Source organism: Galleria mellonella, unplaced genomic scaffold (genome assembly GCF_026898425.1).
Source record: "Galleria mellonella isolate WM207_F2 unplaced genomic scaffold, CSIRO_AGI_GalMel_v1 utg172, whole genome shotgun sequence".
Taxonomy (NCBI): domain Eukaryota; kingdom Metazoa; phylum Arthropoda; class Insecta; order Lepidoptera; family Pyralidae; genus Galleria; species Galleria mellonella.
Genome location: NW_026442015.1, coordinates 4,941,138 through 4,962,416, shown reverse-complemented (window position 1 = coordinate 4,962,416; position 21,279 = coordinate 4,941,138). Strand labels below are relative to the sequence as shown.

At 36.9% G+C, this 21,279-nt stretch overlaps 1 protein-coding gene across 1 annotated transcript in view; it reads right to left on the bottom strand.

Moving 5' to 3' along the window:
* Window positions 1-21,279, bottom strand: part of LOC113520993 (P protein-like) — a 62,316-nt gene that overhangs the window by 3,853 nt on the left and 37,184 nt on the right. The window contains 15 exon segments of the mRNA XM_052892991.1: window positions 113-260; window positions 1,261-1,371; window positions 3,554-3,696; window positions 4,508-4,601; window positions 5,096-5,298; window positions 6,289-6,424; window positions 7,533-7,671; window positions 8,471-8,586; window positions 9,807-10,010; window positions 11,406-11,503; window positions 11,506-11,662; window positions 12,042-12,241; window positions 14,013-14,148; window positions 14,929-14,965; window positions 15,314-15,485. Coding sequence (XP_052748951.1) covers window positions 113-260; window positions 1,261-1,371; window positions 3,554-3,696; window positions 4,508-4,601; window positions 5,096-5,298; window positions 6,289-6,424; window positions 7,533-7,671; window positions 8,471-8,586; window positions 9,807-10,010; window positions 11,406-11,503; window positions 11,506-11,662; window positions 12,042-12,241; window positions 14,013-14,148; window positions 14,929-14,965; window positions 15,314-15,485 — 2,094 coding nt within the window.

Genomic DNA, 21,279 nt, shown 5'->3' with positions numbered 1-21,279 from the left:
AATCATTGGATTTAAAACTAGTCGGCCATTCTCAAATTTATGACGTGATCAAAACTGACATAAATACATACAATATTTTTTAATTAGCTCAATAAAATGTACATTAACTTACCTCCTAAACACGCCCCGAAGGACAACGCCCAGACCAGCGGTGCCATCGGCAAACCGAGGTTAGGATTGGACCCTAGTGACGTCACCACACGAACCATCATCGTTGTCAAAGGTATATTATCCACAAACGCGGAAGATATACCCGATATCTGAAAAAGTATTTATTTAGTTAACATGAACATTACCGTGGACACAACAATGTGTCGCTCTTCGTGTGTTATCATTACTGAGGACTCAGACGTTATGCCTCTGTACCCTGTAAATTCACTGCCATATCCCACTCTTCAAACCGAAACACAGCCATGCAAACACGACTGCTTCACGACTAATATAAAGAATAATAATGCTAATAGAAAGGAGTGGGGGGGGGGGGAGAGATTATAGTAATGCGGACTGTCAATGCCAATGCTAGCAATATCGTCAGGTCGACCTGCCCGTGGTCCCCTCTCGAGACCATTGTCTGCTGACATCGACTTGATACAAACACTTTATATCAAGTCTTCTATTTTAATGCATATATAAACTTTTATTCATTATGATGGGCTAACTGACCTACCCTGGGGGAAAGGGATTGTTAATAATGCGGTTTAACAACCCCATTGCTAGCAATTTGCTATCCCTATCAGGTCAACCTGCATGCGGTTTCCCCTATAAACCATAGAGGTTAATTCTTGTTCAATTGATCACTATAGGCCAACTGACCTGCCTTTTCATCCTCACCTGTCACCCTTCACTGGTACCCTGCCAGCGTATACCGATAGCGCAGGCAGGCTTACCATTCCATCTTCACCCATAAAAAGTGTGCGTGTGTGTAAGTATATACAGAACTGATAAAACAACGAGTCAGTTAATTTGACAATTAGCTGACAAATAGTTAACCCGATTTTGAGGCTCGATGCTCTATCTACGGGTATATAATCTACGCTGAAACCTTTCTTTCTAGTTTACATTCAGCCATTGAATGAATGAATGAATGGTTTATTTTCTCTTCATAAAAGGTAGTATAAAGTGACAACTTGAGGTACAATTTGATATAAAGACCAATTTTGTGAGAGACTGGTGCTTGCGGTAGGTTTTGAAGAACCTGTGATACAAGTCACAAGTCACCAGCCATTTTTAATAGTACAAAAAGCATCATGTTATGCTCACCCAAAGCATGAGTAGTATAGAGACTGCTAGTCTTGCATTCTCATCCACCTTCAGTATAAGATCTTCCGTTAAACCGCCAATAAATTGGATGAGTCCCAGTTTGGAAAGAGCCTGAAAAATATTATTAATTTTATTATAATTAAACCAAGTTTTAATTAACACGCTGACTGCTAACTACGAGATAACATGAACATTGCGTTCTTTTCTAAGACGCCAACTACGAGTTATCTCGTCCTGTGTTTAGTTGACATTTTTGTGCATCTACGATTGAACTTCGGAATATATCAATGCTAATATCGATAGATAGCTTCTGAGAAAAGAACAAAAAATCAATGCTGGCTACGGTAACCGCTTACCATCAGGTGGGCCGTATGCTTGTTTGCCACCTCAGTGGTAAAAAAAAACATTTTAATACAAAAATAGACGTCAGTATGACAAATAATTGCTATCTGGATTAGTAATATACACAATTTATTAATAATTTTAATATTTAGTGATGCCATTATAATATTTACAAATGTGTTATCATATTTTTAGTAGTATTGAAATTCGATATCTAATTGGACCATTCGATCATATCACCAATGAGTGTTTATTCAAGCAATAGATTTGATAAATTTGATAAACATAATGACCTTTTACTACATCGATGTTGGGTTTTGATAAACATAAATGACCTTTCATTCTATTGATATTTAGTGATAAGTTATAAACAGATCGTTATTGCATGTATATTTGTTATTATATATTTTATTTATATAAATATATACAAATTTGATCATGTTTGTTTATTTAAATCGATATTGCTGTCTGCTAGTAATTTAAATGGACCCAAAATCGAGCCTTGCGATACACCTGTGTTTATTCTAAACATGTGGTGAAGAAATTATTTAATTTGAATTTTTCCATTAAAACCAAACAAATGAGAAATATCAAAACAGATTACAAATCATGTTTACATAGATAGAATAAATAAAAACGCTATCTGCAGTCGTAAAACTGTCTATGGCCATCTTTTAATTTACATTAAAAACAGAATTATTATTCTTATTAATTAAATATTAATGTTTTCTCTCAATAAACATTTATCACTTATTTAGTCACTGAATGGATATTGTTGAAAACTGTGATAATTGCTGAATGAATATTATATTTTTTAATTAAACAATTTTAATCCATTTTTTACGAGCAATGCGACAGAATGTGGTTTTGCAATAATAAAGGCATTCTTACATATTAAATTGATTGGGCATGAATGGATATTTGGCATAGATTGGGCCACCCCTTTCTTTCGTGTGGCTGTCGTCAAAGGCAACTAAGATCGGCAAACTATAACTAACATCACTATAATGATCGAGGGATGGGACAAATAAAAACATACCATAAGATATACCTCCCATAAGACTGATCGCCACTAAGTCCGGTTTCAAAATTAATTTACAAAAATTCTTAATTGAGAGGGTAAAGTTAGACATTCCAACAAGTTACCTCTATGTTCCATTTGTCTGCTAGATAAACTGTCATATCTGTCTGTTTACTATATATCTATCTATTTACTGTATGGATAATCCGGTAGTATTGTTTTATTGTTACCGCCTGCCAAGAATATCAGTGGTGAGAGCGAAACGATAAACTGAGTTGTGACCATTTTGTATTTTTATGGCACACGCACAAACGACAAATTGTTTTTAGCTTTATGTATTTTTTTTTATATATGGAGTGTGTGTCAACTATTTATCGTGGACAGTTAACGGTTGATGTAATAAAAAATTATAAAATAAATAAAAACATATCGTAGTACGGCACGATATTGCACAATTTTTAATTGATTTAAAAAAAGGAGGTTCTGGAGAGAGACTTTGTATAAAAGTCGTTTGCTTGGGCATCTCTGTCCCATTCGTGTTTCTACGGTGAAGCAGTTGTTTGCATAGCTGTGTTTCGGTTTGAAGGATGGGATATGGCAGTGAATTTATAGGTTACAGAGGAATAACACATTAGTCTTATAGAATGACAACGCACGGGGAGGGGGAGGTATCATGGGAAAAACAGTATACTCTGTTATGTCTATGGTACTGCTCATGTCTATAGACGACGGTAAACTCTTTCCAGATGGGCTTGTTTGCCATCTAGATAGAAACAGGATTCAATAGAAACACGAGTGGGACAGAGGTACAAACGAATTTTGTACAAAGTCTCTCTCTTATAATGTCTTAGTAAAATGTGACAAAACTTAAGATATGTTTTGTTCTAAAGACAACGATAAATTTATGAATGCTGCGTATTTTTAACACACCTCCATCAGAACGAAGAGTGCTGCAAAGAACAGCAGAGTGGACCACTCGACTCTGTGAAGAATCGGTTCTAGATCGGCACGATCTGCCAGCGTCAGGAGTAATATGGCTCCAAGCAGTGCCGTCCAGCCCAGCGATATACGATCTAAAAATAGGTTAAATTGAGAAATATTATATATACCACTGCACAGCGTCAGTATTTTTCAAAAATACTATTTAAGTTCACTGATAATGTAGTCAATATATGTAGAAGGTTTTTTTTTAAATGAGATAAGTATTTTAAATACATTATCAGGACTAAGGGACTACTTACACTTATTTAGCTCTATTCAGCTTTTGTCCATAGAAAACAACAATTTTGTATGGAGACGTGTACGCATCCATTCAGCTTTCCGCGTCGATTTTGCTTTCGCGGCAATCCAGTATAAAATGAGGATAAAAATGTATTTATCATGCGAATGCTATAGAGAGCGTTCAGTGCTGTTGCGCCGCGTTCAGCGCTGTTCCGCTGCATTCATCGTCGAAACGCGGCAAAACAGCTCTTCAGGGACATTTCGCGACTCCTTGTCGACTAGTTGCGAACTGTATTGTTTCTGTATTGATTTGATTTATTATTGCGTAATCATTATGTACGCAAGGAATAAAGAGTGCAGACGTATTTTATAGTAATTATAATTATTTTATTTTTACGAAATGCAACATAATTCTACATCGTACGCAGTAGGCAAGCGTTTCAGCGGAGATAGCACTCTATGGTGGCTTTTCTCATTCTTACGACGCCGTACGCGGCTGATAGAAGCAGAGCTGTATAAGTGTGACTAAAATCGTTCAGCGAAACGCGAATGGAGCTGAATAAGTGTGAGTAGCCCCTTAGTGTGATGAGAACTGTAGGTAAACAGTACCTACATATCTGGTCCTGTCGTGACCTCGAGATAATAATGAAAAAGAATACTTACTTAATTCAGGTATTGAATGCAAGAAGAATACTGCAACAACAAATAATATTGCCACCGACGACTTTACTAATAGTGGCTTGTCGCGTATTTTGTACTGAAATTGAGAAAATTGGCATTAGAATTACAATATTAAATATTGTTAAAAGATTCGTAAGCATACACTATATTTTAATGTAATAACCACCAATTTAACTCGCTTGTAATTTGATCGAGAAAGCTCGACTAGTTTCGGGACCAACTCGGGTCCCTTAATCATGAGCGGCTGCGAATCGGCTATGACTCAATCAGGCTTGCGCGCTAATTATTACATTAAAATTTATATATATATAAAATCAATCACAGAAATACTCGTGGAAACAGATTAGTTTCCACAACTAGCAAGATGAACATATTCGACATTTCGTCCTATCAATTGCAAAAGGATTTATCAAAATCGGCCCAGTATAAACGACAATATCAAGTAACATCTACACAAAAAAAAACTAATAAATTTAGAACGTCCTCTTTTTTGAATTCGCGTAAAAATAAACATTTGAATATATTGATTTCTTAAACCAGAAATACAAAATTTCTGGATTACGACGTTACCTTTTCCTTCATTTCTTTTAGAGTATTCTCGAATGTACTCTTGGGGCAAGCTCTCTTCCTGCTCTCCCTCTCCAGTACCTCCAGCTGACCGTTCAGCTTACGAATCTTCCTCTCTAATCTCTCTTTCACCACTTGCTCATCTTTGCTTAGATGTGGGAGAGAGTCGGCCGCCCGACGCCATATTGAGATCTGCTGGCGAAGTTCTGAAAGCATTGATAATAATTGCATCATTGATATTATTAGAAAAAAAAACTTGTACCGCTCCCCAAATTAATAAGTAATAATAAATACTCAATCTAATAAAAAATGTGTGGTCCCGGCATAGAACAGGCCTCTCCTACCTTTTCCGTGGTTGTCGTAAGAGGCGACTAAAGGAGGACGAAGGATAGGCAGTAGCGTCCCTCTTAAAACATCTCTAAAGTCTAACTATGATTACCAATCTGCCTGCCAAGTATGGCAACTACTGGAAAAATCTCCCAAAGGGGAGGCTTATGTTCAGCAGTGGACAGTTAAAGGCTGATATGATGAAATACTCAAACTAAGCAGAACTTGTACTATGAATACTAAATAACAGATAGAAATATTTATTGTATTTAATTAATTGTATTAAATTGTTACAATAAATACCTGACCAGTTTCACAGTTCAACACATTTTCAAAAGCGTATAAAAGTAGAAACTTGTTATTTTTTTTTTTCATGCAATTAATTGTATTGTACAATGAAGGAACGGTAAATTTCAACAGAATCAACTATTACAATATACAATTATGTATCACGTATTTAGAATAACTTTACAGACGTAAGAGGCTGTGATAAACACCATTAGATGAGCTCTGTTGTTCCATAATCTAACTCTTATTATTACTCCATCATTGAGATAAATTATAAAAAAGAATAATCAAATTTGATGACCTTAAATAGTTTTATATGATTCATACAGCGCTACGTTTAGATTCCAAAAACGCAATATAAAATTACCATATTCCAATTAAATCTAATCCGGCTCGAAGGACTAGTTTTCGCTGTTTACCGAAATTAAAAAGCTAATAAAGCAACCACGTTTATCATAAAAATATAATATATAATTTAGGACGAATCATGCATGTGGAAGCAGCAAGACATAGATATTGAGATATTTTGTACTGGCTCTCTTCTAGTACAAAATAAAGTATTTATAAATCTTAAAGCTCACCTTGAATTTCGCGCGGCACTTTTAGTCGAAGTTTGTTTGTGTCACGATATATATATCTAATCTGTAAGTACGTCTGTGCACACACCAATACTATACCCATTGACATGTGAAGTGTGAAGTTTGTGAAGTTGATGCCCTGTTAACAAAAATGTACCATGAAAAAAAACACAACTGGTTAGAACTAATTTACAAGGTTTAATTAAAACATTAACTGACAAGTTACATACTAACTTAGTAAAAAAGAAAAACAAGTGATAAAAAGTCAATGAACAACGAGATGTTTCGATCTGATTTATCTAATATTACTTAGATTGAAAATATTTAAATTAAAAACGTTGAATCTAGACGTACAAATAACTGCTACATTTAATATATTATCATATTGTGAAATTATTTTATTTTCACTGTGATGCTATCTATCACAAATGATAAAAGTTTTTTTTTTTTTTATACAACTTAGAATGGCAAACAAGCTGACGGTCCACCTAATGGAAAGTGGTAACCGTCGCCTATAGACATGTGCAATACCATGGACATAACAGAGTATACTGTTTCGCCCATGACACCCCCCATGCGTTGCTATTCCTGAGGACTCAGGTGTTATTCCTCTGTACCCAGTAATTTCACGCCATATCCCACCCTTCAAACCGAAACACAGCTATGCAAACACAACTGCTTCACGGTTGAAACACGAATGGGACAGAGGTACCCAAGCAATCTACTTTTGTACAAAGTCTCCGTCTGGTGATTTTTCCTTGCAATAAGTTCATTATTACTAATTATTATTTACTATTGGAAATTAAATATGAATTATGATGTTATAAGATAAAAGCGAGCGACTTAAAAACTTTAGCACGGTGTGATAAACTCTCTATTCGTTCGTTTTTAACGCAGGCGAACATCTGCTGCGATTTTATTTCACCACTAACTAGCCGTTAAATCACAAATAAATCAGAATGTAGCGACTACTTTAAACTTCATTTAGAGCTATTTTTATCAGCTATATAAAGCTAAGTAGCGGATGTGACGCTTCGCGTAACAGGTGACATGTCACTAGCTACATGTGAATTATTACAAACCTACTAGATTTACGTACAACAGTTTTTTGTTGTGTAAAGCAATCAAAGGTTGCATTTTTGTTTTGTTATTCAGTGATATATAAACATGAATAACCATATTGTTTATGTCTATCAATAATATGTAGTTACCATATCTGTAGTTGTAGTGGCATAAAAAATACTTACCGATTGTGTGACAGCTTTATTGGAGGCAATAATCACGTTAGGTGGATCTCCTACAGGTGTCATAGTGCCGCCAATATTGCTGTATATCACCATGGACATTAGTATGGGGACGGGATCTAGTTCCATCACTTCACATAACCTGAAAATAATGAATAGTGTATACTATAATGTAATTAGAATAGTGTACAAAGTAGACATAATACATACATCATCATCATCATCTTCCTACCCTTATTCCAATTATTATTTGGGGTCGGCGTAATATGGTTTTATCCATATTACTAAAGGATTTGGCTTATAGTTTTAAGACCGGCCGCCTGCCTGACGTCAACCCTCTTTGGGAATGCATTTACTGGTGGCTTCCGCCACTTACGGTTTGCAGGAAAGGATTGAGGAAAAAAGGAAAGGAACATTGGAAATGCGTAAAGGAAATTAGTAAATGAGAGGAATAAGCGACTCAAAAGGGGGGGGGGGGGGAGGGCACTGCAGTTGCGTAAAAGACTAGGACACTGCAGCGGGTCAGGAAGCCGGGGTCGCATACCCCTATGCCCTTATTCTAGAATCGGACAGATTTCTAGAGAAGAACATACAAGAGAAATAGTGTCGATTGCTTGGGCACCTCTGTCCCATTCGTATTTATACCGTGAAGCAGTTGTGTTTGTATGGCTGTGTTTCGGTTTGAAGGGTTGAATATGGCGTGAATTTACTAGGTACAGAGGAATAACATCTGAGTCCTCAGGAATGGCAACGCATGGGAGGTATCATGGGCGAAACAGAAACTCTATTATGTCCATGGTACTGCTCATATCTTAAGGCGACGGTTACCACTTTCCATCAGGTGGGCCGTCAGCTTCTTTGCCATTCTAAGTTGTATAAAAAAAAAGTCATTGTAGTATGGCAAGGGCATGTGGTTAACGAGGAATTGTTTGATCACATACCTGATAGTCACAGGCGTCATAAGCAATACTGTAGTGACGTTATCCAGAAATGTTGATAGTGCAGCTGTGATGACGCTGAGAAGAGTGATCAGAGGCCAAAGCTTGCCTTTTGTGACCTGTAGGGTAAATATAAATTTTGCTAACATCGCATTTGATAGAGAGGTTACTAACAGGGACTAGCTCCATTGCTAGCGATATGTCTTATCAGATCAATTTCTTTTTTTTTGGAAACTATTGTTGTTTATTCCGGATGAATTTAGCATCCCACTGACCTGACTTCATCTTCACGTAACCCCTTAATTCATAGCCCTCCAGTGTAAATCAATAGAACAGGTGGCAAACCATTCCACTTTTATCCACAAAAAAGCAACTTTACCCAAAAACTTTATAGCCTCACCGATTGTTGGTACTTCTAGTGATGTAGCCAAATTTTTAATTACTTATTTGAGAGACATTTTGTACAAAAGTCCTACTACAAAAGTACTAAAAGTCCTGGGTAGAGTTACCCAAGCAGAGGACCCATTCCACCAGAGGTTTTTCTGTCGTTAACTGCTGTACTTGCATGGCTGTGTTTCGATTTGAAGGGTGGGACATGGTAGTGGTAATCACCGTGTGGTCCCGGCATATAGTCGACCACTCCTGTCTTTCCCGTGGGTGTCGTAAGAGGCGATTAAGGGAACTTGGTCGAGGAACAGGTAGCAGCGTCCTTCACAAAACATCACCAAAGCCTAACTGTGGTTACCAATCCACCTGCCGAGCGTGATAACTACAGGCAAATTTCCACAAACAGGTCTATGTTTTTTTTTAACAAGCATTCAGCTCACCTGGTGGTAAGTGACTACCGCCGCCCATGATCACCCACAATACCAGAGGCATTGCAGGTGTGCTGCCGGCAAGTGACATTACACCATGAACGTACCACTATAGTCCTCAGGAATAAGAGGGGAAAGGGATTGTTAGTAATGGAGACTGAGAATCCCATTGCTAGCAATATACCCAATCAGGTCGACCTACTCGCGGTCCCCCCTGGTATAAACTATAATGGTTAATTCCTGATGAAATCGTCATGATGGGCTAACTGGCCTGTTTTCATTCTCATCTATCACCCTTCACTGGTGCTCCGCCAACGTATCCCGTTAGCGCAGGCGGGGTTACCATACCATTTTCACCCATAAAAAAAAGTCCTCAGGAATAACAACGCATGCGAAGTATCATGGATATCTTAGTGTATCCTGTAATGTTCATAATGCTGTTTCCGTCTACAAGTGACAGTCGTCATTTTTCATAAGACTTTTATTCTAAACTGTTTGCCATTTTTAGTATCATAAAAAAATACCTCAAAAGTATAAACCGCTAGGAAATCAAACATGCCAGTTTCCGCCATGATCGCGACCAGCACCATCATGCTGAAGAGCAGCAGCAGCGTCTCCACGTCCAGCCAGGATATGACCTCGGGCAGGGACGGTCTTTCCCCGGCCAACGCTAGTGTTGCCAACGCTGTGGTGGATATTAGGACTGCAGCCATCGTCCTGTTAATAATCTGTGAAGACTTATTTGTTTGTATTGTAATTAAGAAAAAAAAATGTAGTTTAAAAATTATTTAGATTTCAAATGGTTCTTTCCAATGCTAAAATGAATTAATTTGTAGGAGTTTACCCCTAAAAATTTGCTATGGCAGAGATAACGTTCACATTTACCTATACTTTATCTTACATTCCTTCAAAATTATTTTTTATGCCATCTATTGTCTACTAGAGACAAAGACTGCTCTATCTACTTGACGACAAACACGAGAAGTTTTGAAAAAAATGACATCATCATCATCATTCCAACCATTATCTGTCCACTGCTGAACATACGCCTCCCCCATAGTCTGCCATAAGAAACGGTCATGAGCCACCTGCATCCACTGACTTTCTGGAAAGCATTTGAAGTTGTCAATTCATCTAGTGGGGGTCGTTCTACACCACGTTTGCCCGTACGGGGTCGTCACTCAAGAACCTTGTTTCCCCATTGGTTGTCGAAAAAATTGCAATTTAAGACTAATTTTCAAAATTTCATTATTTTATAACTTTGACCTTTATTTAGCTCATTATATTATGATACATATATGAACATTTGATTATACATATATGAACATTTTGTCACAATTAGATTAGTTATTTTGAAGTAAAATAGTAAGACATGAACTGACAAAACCAGTACACAAAGAGAAAAAATAAAATAGTTTTTTTATTTAACTTCGTGTACATAACAATGGTACACATGGCGAACATGACATCTAAAGGCATTCTCTACCAGTCAACCGTGGCAAACAGAAACGTTTGCCTCATCAAAAATCATCGTTTTCTTTTTTAAATTTAATACTGCATGAAGGCAACAGGTTTGCGGAAGTATCACTTCTACTCAGTAGGTATGCCATAATCTTATACAGAGAGAACGACTGAGTAAATGGCTTAATGCCAATATATGTACGTATATGTGGCATAAATAATTATGATTACTAATACAGTAGAATCTCGATTATCCGAATCAAATAAAATCAGAGGTATTACGTATAATTGAAAATCCGGATAATCGATTTCAGTTTGATATTTTTATATTTTTATATTATGTAAAGGGTTTTATGTAATATAATATGTATGTATGTCATATAGATAATACGACTTATAAAGAATTATGAGTTAAAAAGATAATGGATTACAAAACGCCTATTTACCCAATTGACACATAATACAATCTTGCAATGATTTATATTTATAATAAGTTTACTATTGTAATCTTTTAGAGGAAACAATAAAGACTATCTATCTATCTACAATTTTTAAATCAGTAATTAGAGCTATGAAGAATAAGTCCGGATAATCAAATATCCGGATAATTGATGTTCGGATAATCAAAATTCTACTATATTTCTAAATCTATAGATACTGACCTCGAAAATTATTAACACATACAATCCGCAGAGCAAGACACACGCGTAAATAACACCGGTAGTCATGTCCAAAGGGTTGGTAGTATAACTCATTTTGAAGGTACGGTTTGATTCGCAGTGGACCGCATCTGCACGGCATACACGCTGGAACTGTTTGAGTTGGTAATGTTTGATGTTAGAGTCAGCACCGACACCCTGGGTTCCCCTTTGTTGAAGTCTACTTCGTTTTGTAATATTATTTTCCATGGAGCGATTTCCTGCGAGAAAATTAAAGGTATTAAATATTTTTTCAGCTTGGAATGGCAAGCAAACTAACAGCCAACTCGAAAAGCGGCACCCGTCGCCTATAGACGTGAAAAGTACAATGAATATTATAGTTTGTGAAGCTCATAGTATATCGTACAATCCGCCACAAACTAAAGTTCCATCCCAATCCCCCCAATCCCATTTGAACGAGTGGCGGTCCTCCACGGTGAGTTTTCGAAACCATTTCTTTCTACACACAACCACGCTTTGGAATCAACTTCCAACAGTAGTATTTCCGAACCGATACGATATCGTAAACTTCAAGAGTATATTCCCTCTATCTCTTCAAGAGTATATTATCTCCCTCTTATTTAACTCTGACAGATTTACCTCTTTAAACTTCACATCAGAAGCTGCGATTTGATCACCAGCATCACTCTTCAGGTGCCATCTCTCAAGCCACACCTCCATCTTGTCAACGTCATCGTACTCTGAAGAATTCAGTCTTGTCTCGGTCTGTTCCGATAGGAATGGCCCGGACAGCGATATCAGAATCTTGAGTTTATCATCTGATATTCGTAATATGTAACCTGGAAGATGCCATCATTATATTATATTGTTTCATGTTAAACTAGCTATTCCCGTGACTTTATTCATAGTTAATTTTAATTAGCAGTTTTTAAATTGGCGAGCGGTTTTATTTATTGTTTACCCATATAGTAATAATTTATTATAATTTTTGCCTTTATAATACAAGAAGTATTGTATAACCTTATAATAAACACGTTTACTAGCTAAAGACATTGCAATTGTGTGGGTTATAATTCATTCAGGAAAATACCGTGTATTATTTTACACTTTACTTCAATACATAATAATAAAAACTACGCGCCAATTTATAAATTTTACTTCAAATTATCATTAATTACAAGATAATCAACAAAAGCCTATAAAAATATCAATTTTTGGGCCGTCTAGTATCCTTGTACAATTTTGTTTAATGACCAACCATCACCCATCAAAAAAAAAATAACCAACCATCTTAAGGGCTCTGGATGCTTACGAAACTACAGCATTCGTCAAAATATACGTAAATTAATTTAGTTTTTAGATTCAGATTCCGATTCTTTGTTTGCATTGAACATGGTTAGATACATTAGACATTCAGTTGTTTATGCATCGAGCTACATGTTTTACTAAAATCCTGGTATGTGTTATTTATTAAAATACTAAAACCTAGTCATTTAAGTATATCAAAAATAAACAAATTATCGAGTTTTTTTTTATACGACTTAGAATGGCAAACAAGCTGACGGCCCACCTGATGTAAAGTGGTAACCGTCGCCTATAGACATGAGCAGTATCATGGATATAACAGAGTATACTGTTTCGCCCATGATACCCCCCATGCGTTGCCATTCCTGAGGACTCAGGTGTTATTCCTCTGTACCCTGTAAATTCACGCCATATCCCACCCTTCAAACCGAAACACAGCCATGCAAACACAACTGCTTCACGGTTGAAACGCGAATGGGACAGAAGTGCCCAAGCAATCGACTTTTGTACAAAGTCTCCCTCTGGTAAATTAAATGTTCATTATTAATGTTATTAATTAGGTCTATCTATCCTATTTAAGAGCTGCGCTCTTGTCAGTGGAGCTCTTGCCACTCACTACGACTTTCAGCGAGTCTCTTCACCTCTTGATACGACACGACACCAACTCCCTCCTTGATCTGCCTGATGTAACTATGTCTCGGTCTCCCTCTCCCCCTTCTTCCTTCTATCTTACCTTCTATTATAATGTTCATAAGTTCGTCGTGTCGTATCAAGTGTCCCAACATTTTAACATTAATTAGGTATATAATATAAAATACAAAAATTACATTAATATTAAAATAAAAAAAAAAAAACAATTAATTGGTATTAACTCAGACTTTTTTAATATATATTCTTGTTATTTTTTTGTTCAAATGTTTAAAAAAAATTAACATCAAAATAATATTTTTTTAAATGTTTAACATCAAATTTTCAGGTAACTTAATCAATACTTTCACACAAGTATTGTTTTAACCTATCAAAAAAGGGGGAAAGGGATTGTTAGTAATGGAGACTGAGAATCCCATTGCTAGCAATATACCCAACTAGGTTGACCTCCTCGCGGTTCCCCCTGGAAACTATCATGGTTAATTCCTGATGAATTCTTCATGATGGGCTAACTGGCCTGTTTTCATTCTCATCTATCACCCTTCACTGGTGCTCCGTCAGCGTATCCCGTTAGCGCAGGCGGGGCTACCATACCATTTTCACCCATCAAAAAAAAACCTTTTAAAAATAAACACGAACTTAAATTTAATAGTTTACTTTTCAATTCTCCAGGCGTGACGGCGGTATTTCTTATTACCACTTCTTTCTCGTTGTATAAAAGAAAGACGACCGTGAAGAATAACCAACAGGCCAGCAGAAGCACCATCTTTGTGTAGTGTCTCGCTTGTGTGATCTGGTGACAAAATATATTACTTAGAATTTTTTTATACAACTTAGAATGGCAAACAAGCTGACGGCCCACCTGATGGAAAGTGGTAACCGTCGCCTATAGACATGAGCAGTACCATGGACATAACAGAGTATACTGTTTCGCCCATGACACCCCCCATGCGTTGCCATTCCTGAGGACTCAGGTGTTATTCCTCTGTACCCTGTAAATTCACGCCATATCCCACCCTTCAAACCGAAACACAGCCATGCGAACACAACTGCTTCACGGTTGAAACACGAATGGGACAGAGGTACCCAAGCAAACGACTTTTGTACAAAGTCTCCCTCTGGTAAATTTACCACTTTATTCCGAAAGCATTTTTACTCAATAAGAATGAACAAGTACGGGCAATTAAACTGTTACTATTTTCAAATAAAAGTCGATTCCACAACAAAAACAAAATATGGATGGATAAAATTAATATCACAAACTTCATATTGATAAAAAATGTAAATCAAATGAAATTAGTAACAAATCGAAATATATAATCGATTAATCTGTTTTTTTACGTAAATCACAAGACTGAGACTGAGTTCGTTCAATTATTTGTTTATATACATTTTCTTTCGGTTTTTTTTATTGTTATAGTACGTTATGTGACCATTCCATCCTGAGTGAACACAGAGACAATATGGTCCATGATATAAAATGAAATTAAATGAAATGAAATGATTTGAAATGAAATTAAAATTATTGCTATAATTGTGATAAGTTGTTGTGGTAAGTAAAAAATTTAAATACCTTCGATGGCCTCTTGTGATCTGAAGTGTTTTTGAATCTGAAAAAAGAATAAAAAATACTTATTCACGTTTTTATAACGAAATAGAATATCAATAATCAGTTTAGAATAAATTTAACAAATATATTGCCTTTGTGTGGGTGCATGTGCATGCGCGTCTCTCTCTCTCTCTCTTTCTCTCTCTCTCTCTCTCTCTCTCTGTGTGTGTGTGTGTGTCTGCATGTGTGCGTACGTGCTTGTGTGTGTGCATGCGTGTGAATGTGGGCGTGCGTGCGTCCGTGTGTGTGTGTGTGTGTGTGTGTGTGTGTGTGCGCATGTGACTGTGAGAGTATGTGTGTATGAACGTGTAAGGATAAACAAAAGATGTGTAAGATGCATAAAACTCACATCTGTTCATCCTTCCCGGCGCACGGTATGTTGATGCCGCAGTCAGGACCTTTGAACACCACATCTTCGGCGATGATGTGCGGATTGTTGTTGAGGTGCGGCGCAGAGTTTACGAACGGCAGCCTCTTGGCGCGCGATGAGTTTTTACCCGACAGTGTGATTGTTTCTTTGCCTGTAAACGTTAAGAAAATATATAATACACTATAATATATAACATGTACTTGCTACTTTGCCGCGTGGTCCCGGCGTAGATTAGACCACCCCTTCCTTTCCCGTGAGTGACGTAAGAGGTGACTAAGGTAATTTAATAGTTGAAGGACTTGCCGCAGCGTCCCGTTTGAAACATATACCAAAGGCTAACTATTTAAGTCTATAAGAATTGTATCAATAATTCCCTTTATGAAAATACCCTACTAAGATATTATGTATTATTTATTTATGTATTAATGTTTTAAGTATGTGACGTATTTTAAAAAATTAGGGTAAGATGAGGTTGACATATCCTTATAGGATAAAAACCTCTAAATAAAAAAGATAAAAAAAAAACTAGTAAGAAAAAATACATCCGGTAGGTGGCCGTAGTGGTAAATTACCTATTTACCAGTCAGCAATTGGTCAATTTGACCACTGACACTAATGGCTACCGATGATCATGATTGGACATAATTTTGCATAATTTTGTCAACAACCATCATTAACTATGGAAATTTTAACCGACTGCAACATCAAATAGGTAATAATGGTGTGGCGTCGCGAGATCCTAACACCAGTGCTCTTAAAAAGAAGTATAACTCTGCCTCTAGGTCTTTCAAAAGAGTTATAGCCACAGCGAAGTCAGAGCATATTAGTAGAATTGGCAAGAGACTGGCTAGTTTGCCCTCTGGGACTCGAGCTTTTTTTGAAAGCTGCACAAAGGGAATTTCTGTAAGTCATCTTTTCCACCTTTGCGCAGGGAGGATGACTTTGGCCCAGAACGCTAAAGAAAAGGCCGATCTTCTTGGATCCATCTTTGCGTCAAACTCGACATTGGATGACTGGGAGAAACCACCACCGACCATCACGTGTTGATGACATGGGAGCTCTATGCCTGACATTAAATCTCTCTCTCTCTCTCTCTCTCTCTCTCTCTCTCTCTCTCGTGTGTGTGTGTGTGTATTCCTCCATGTGTGCTTAGGACGTGCGCACCAGTGTGTGTGCTTACGTCTTTTTCGGCTTAGCTACTCATCGGGCATAGTCCCAAAGTGTGTGTGTGTGTGTGGTGCATCCGATCCCTAAAAATGGGTAGATCGCTCAGATCCAGCTAACTATAATAGCTATCACTTCCTTATTCTCGAAGGTTATGGAATCCATCATTAACCGTCAACTGCTCATCCTTCCCGAGCACCGGCTGATCTGTGATCGCCAGTATGGCTTTCGACAGGGACGTTCGGCCGGTGATCTTTTAGCTTACTTAACACACCGATGGGCAGTGGCAATCGAGCGAGAGGCCTGCATTAGTCTGGATATTGTTGTTGATCGGGTGTGGCGAGCGCTGCTTTCAAAGCTACCTTCATTTGGGTTGCCTGCGAGACTGTGCATTTGGCGCGTTTTCTCAAGGAACGTAGCATTAAGGTCGTAGTCGACGGTGCATGCTCTGATTTAAAACCTTTGAATGCTGGTGTCCCGCAAGGCTGTGTACTATCTCCGACTCTGTTTCTTCTGCATATCAATGATATGTTACAGATAAGTAATATTCATATATAAGATACATTATATACTATAATATATACATACCGATGAGTACTTGCTAAACTTCACTCCATCAAGTTTCGATCTGGGGTGAACAAAATCTTGTCCAATTTAACCCCAAAAAGACACAAGTCTGCGCGTTTACCGCAAAAAAGACGCCGTTTGTCGTATCTCCTCACTTTCAGGGCACTTCCCTTGATAAAAAGTCAAGTCTAGGAATTCTGGGCGTTGATATATCTTGCGACGTCCAGTTTGAAACATCTGGAGGAAGGCTAAGATAGCTTCCAAAAAGTTAGGAGTGCTCAATAGGGTGAGACGATATTTCATGCCAGAACATGAAATTATATAAAGCCCAAGTCATTATGGAATACTGTTCTCACCTTATGTACAGTACCAACTGTTTTAACCGCATTCAAAGTCGGGCGTTTTATCGATAGTCAACGCCTTTTCCGACTTGACCCATTGAAACTGCGCAGAGATGTTGCGTCTCTGTGCATCTTCTACCGAATTTATCATGGGGAGTGTTCTGAGGAATTGTTCGGATTGATACCTGCTGCTGATTTTCACCACCGTACAAAAAAACAAAGTTTCATCCCAATCATCTGGACGAGTGGCGGTCTTCCACCGTGCGTTTTTCAAGGCACTTTCTTCCACGCACAACCATTCTTTGGAATCAACTTCCAGCAGCAGTATTTCCGAACCGATACGACAACATAACCTTCAAGAAAAGAGTATATTCCTTTTTAAAAGGCCGGCAGCACACCTGCAATGCCGCTGGTGTTGTGTGTGATCATGGGCGGCGGTAGTCATTACCATCAGGTGAGCCGCATTTTTGCCCCCTGTGTTGTAAAAAAAAAAAAAAAAAATGGAGGTTTTATACTGTAAATAGTGTAATCTTGGTGCGTAACATAATTATTTGAAAAATTAGGCACTGTACTGATCTTTATATGATTCCATAGAAACCTATTGTATAAATGCCAGCCTTTTTTGCTACTTGGAATGATAAACGAGCCCACAGTTCGAGATAAAAGTAAGAGTCAATATAGAATTAGTAGGGGCGAAAGGGATTGTTAGTAATGGAGACTGAGAATCCTATTGCTAGCAATATACCCAACCAGGTCGACCTCCTCGCGGTTCTCCCTGGAAACTATCATGGTTAATTCCTGATGAATTCAGAATGATGGGCTAACTGGCCTGTTTTCATTCTCATCTATCACCCTTCACTGGTGCTCCGCCAGCGTATCCCGTTAGCGCAGGCGGGGTTACCATACCATTTTCACTCATCAAAAAAAAAAACTAAAGCCTAAACATTTGGTTTGGACAGGTGAGCCCGTTCTTGAGTAATAAAATTACAACAAAAATTGTCATTAATTTATATATATATATATATATATATATATATATATATATATATATATATATATATATATATATATATATATATGTATATAGATTGACAAATTATAAAAGATTGATATTTCTGGATAAATATATTACAATAATTATTATATTATTATATCTGTACAATTAGCGTTTAGAAATTTGACATGTTATTTTATTATATTATTATTATTTTTTATTACATATCAAGGGATTATTTTGTCATAACTTTTGTAATGACTGTTGCACGTCAGTAATGATAAAATGTGTGAAACCATTGTAAATACTACCATATGATCTCATTTTTTCACACTAGGCACCAGTGAGGAATGATAGGTAAGGATGTAGGGGCAAGTCAGTTAGCCCATCGTGATAAATACACTTGGAATTCAGCACGATGGTTTCCAGGGGGGACCATGGGGAGGTCGATCTGTTAGGGTATATTGTTAGCTGATAATCCGCATTACTAATAATCCTTTCCCCCCCCCCCCTACCACATATGAATTTATTGTACAACATTTTTAGCAACAAAATTCATTCATCTATTCATTCATTCAATAAATTACAATGTTATGTCAAAATGTGCTATTATTAGTAAAATAGATCATGCTCTGCATTGTTCAACTGGTGATTAGTGCCTTCTAGACGTCTTCTAGAAGTAGATTTCATTGGTTCTTCTACTTCTGAAATCCACGTGTGCGAAATCACGAGCAAAAATATAGTTCTACACATAATATGCATACAAAAATATACAGACGAATTTAAAACCACCTTCTTTTACATAGGTATCGTTTAAAATCGGAATTTTAATTAAAAACAGATGTTCTTAGGTTGTTACGAGCTGTTTTTGTTTATCAGCAACGCTTAACCTTGTTCCAGTTTTGTTTTTATGTCTATTTATATTGTCATGCTATATGGTTCATTGACTGGTAAAGTTGAACAATGTTTATAATAGACTGCAGGGGGGGAAGGGGTTGTTAGTAATGGAGACTAGGAATCCCATTGCTAGCAATATACCCAACCAGGACGACCTCCTCGCGGTTCCCCCTGGAAACTATCATGGTTAATTCCTGATGAATTCATTATGATGGGCTAACTGGCCTGTTTTCATCCTCATCGATCACCCTTCTTAACTGGTGCTCCGCCAGCGTATCCCGTTAGCGCAGGCGGGGTTACCATACCATTTTCATCCAATAAAAAAAAATAGACTGCAGCAGGTGGAAAGGGATTGTTAGTAATGGGATCTAACAGCGTCATTGCTAGCAATGTACCTTTGGTTGTGTCAGGAAAAAAATGGGGAAAATGCGTGGGGGCCAAACAACACCATTACTAGTAAGAAACGCTATCTGATTGACATCCAAACCCTGATGAAATGCTATGATTTCCTGAAAACCATACATTAACATTACCATTACATTATCCCTTATTAAAAAAAGTAATGGGTACTGATGGCCCCATTGTTATTCCTAGAGAATTACGATGGATGGTTTGATACAAACAATGATATAAAATTTCCGTCCTTAAAAATGGCTACCAAAGCCTAACTACGATTGCCAATCCGCTTGCCAAACGTGGCAACTACTGGAGAAAACCCCCAAGGAGGAAATTTATATTTAGCAGTGGACAGTTAAAGGCTGATATGATGATATATGAACGAATAAATAAAAAAAAAAAGAAAAGCTAGTGGGAGTGAGATACCCATGCAAATAACAAAAACTAACAAAAAACCGATTACCTTTTACAATTACTGTTTTTTTTTTTTTATTCCCTTCAACTATAAACGAAGCCTTCAACATAATACCACTATTACGAACATTAAAAAAACATTAGTCAAATCGTTGTAACCATTTTAAATAGATATACGTTTTCCAACGAAAAACGTTTCCCCAAAAGAGAAGATTCATAATTATGAATCTCTGATGAATGAATTATTAATGAATCGAATTCGTCTATTATACACCTGGTGGTAGGTTTTTGTTTATTTTATTTTTATTTTATTTATTTATTTATTTAAGGAACACCAACAGTATATTGCATTATAACATATAGGTATAACAAACATTAAATACAATATAATGTTAATGCACATGCCTATTATAGGTATTCACAGCATTCACTTTAACATAGTTATACAGTGCGAGAAAATGATTATTTATTTATTTATACTTTTGCACTTAATGCCTGATGGCATTCTCTACCAGTCAACCGTTACGCTAAACAGAGTAAATGGCGGTGCATTGATCTAACAAAAACAATTTGTAACTTAAATAAATATTTTGAGAGATAACAACATTAATACATTTTAAGATGAATGCACATATAAACATATAGAATACTTATAAAAATTATATGTACATAAATCACATACAATATATATATATATATATATATATATATATATATATTATTCAACTTAGAACAAAGGCGTTTCGATAGCGGATCGAGAGTCGTACGAGACCGGCGTTATAGCGTGTAACCGGCCCAAACACAATTGCGGATTCTAAATTTAAATATTTACAGTATGTGTGAACCAGTCTATTGCTTGGGTACCTCTGTCCCATTCGTTTTTCTACCGTGAAGCAGTTGTGTTTGCATGGCTGTGTTTCGATTTGAAGGGTGGGATATGGCGTGAATTTACTGGGTACAGAGAAATAACACCTGAGTCCTCAGGAATTGCAACGCATGGGGGGTATCATGGGCGAAACAGTATACTCTGTTATGTCCATGGTACTGCTCACGTCTATAGGCGACGGTTACCACTTTCCATCAGGTGGGCCGTCAGCTTGTTTGCCATTCTAAGTTGCATAAAAAAATCATCTTCTCGTTCATAGATGTATTTTTTAATTTCTTTTTTTCTT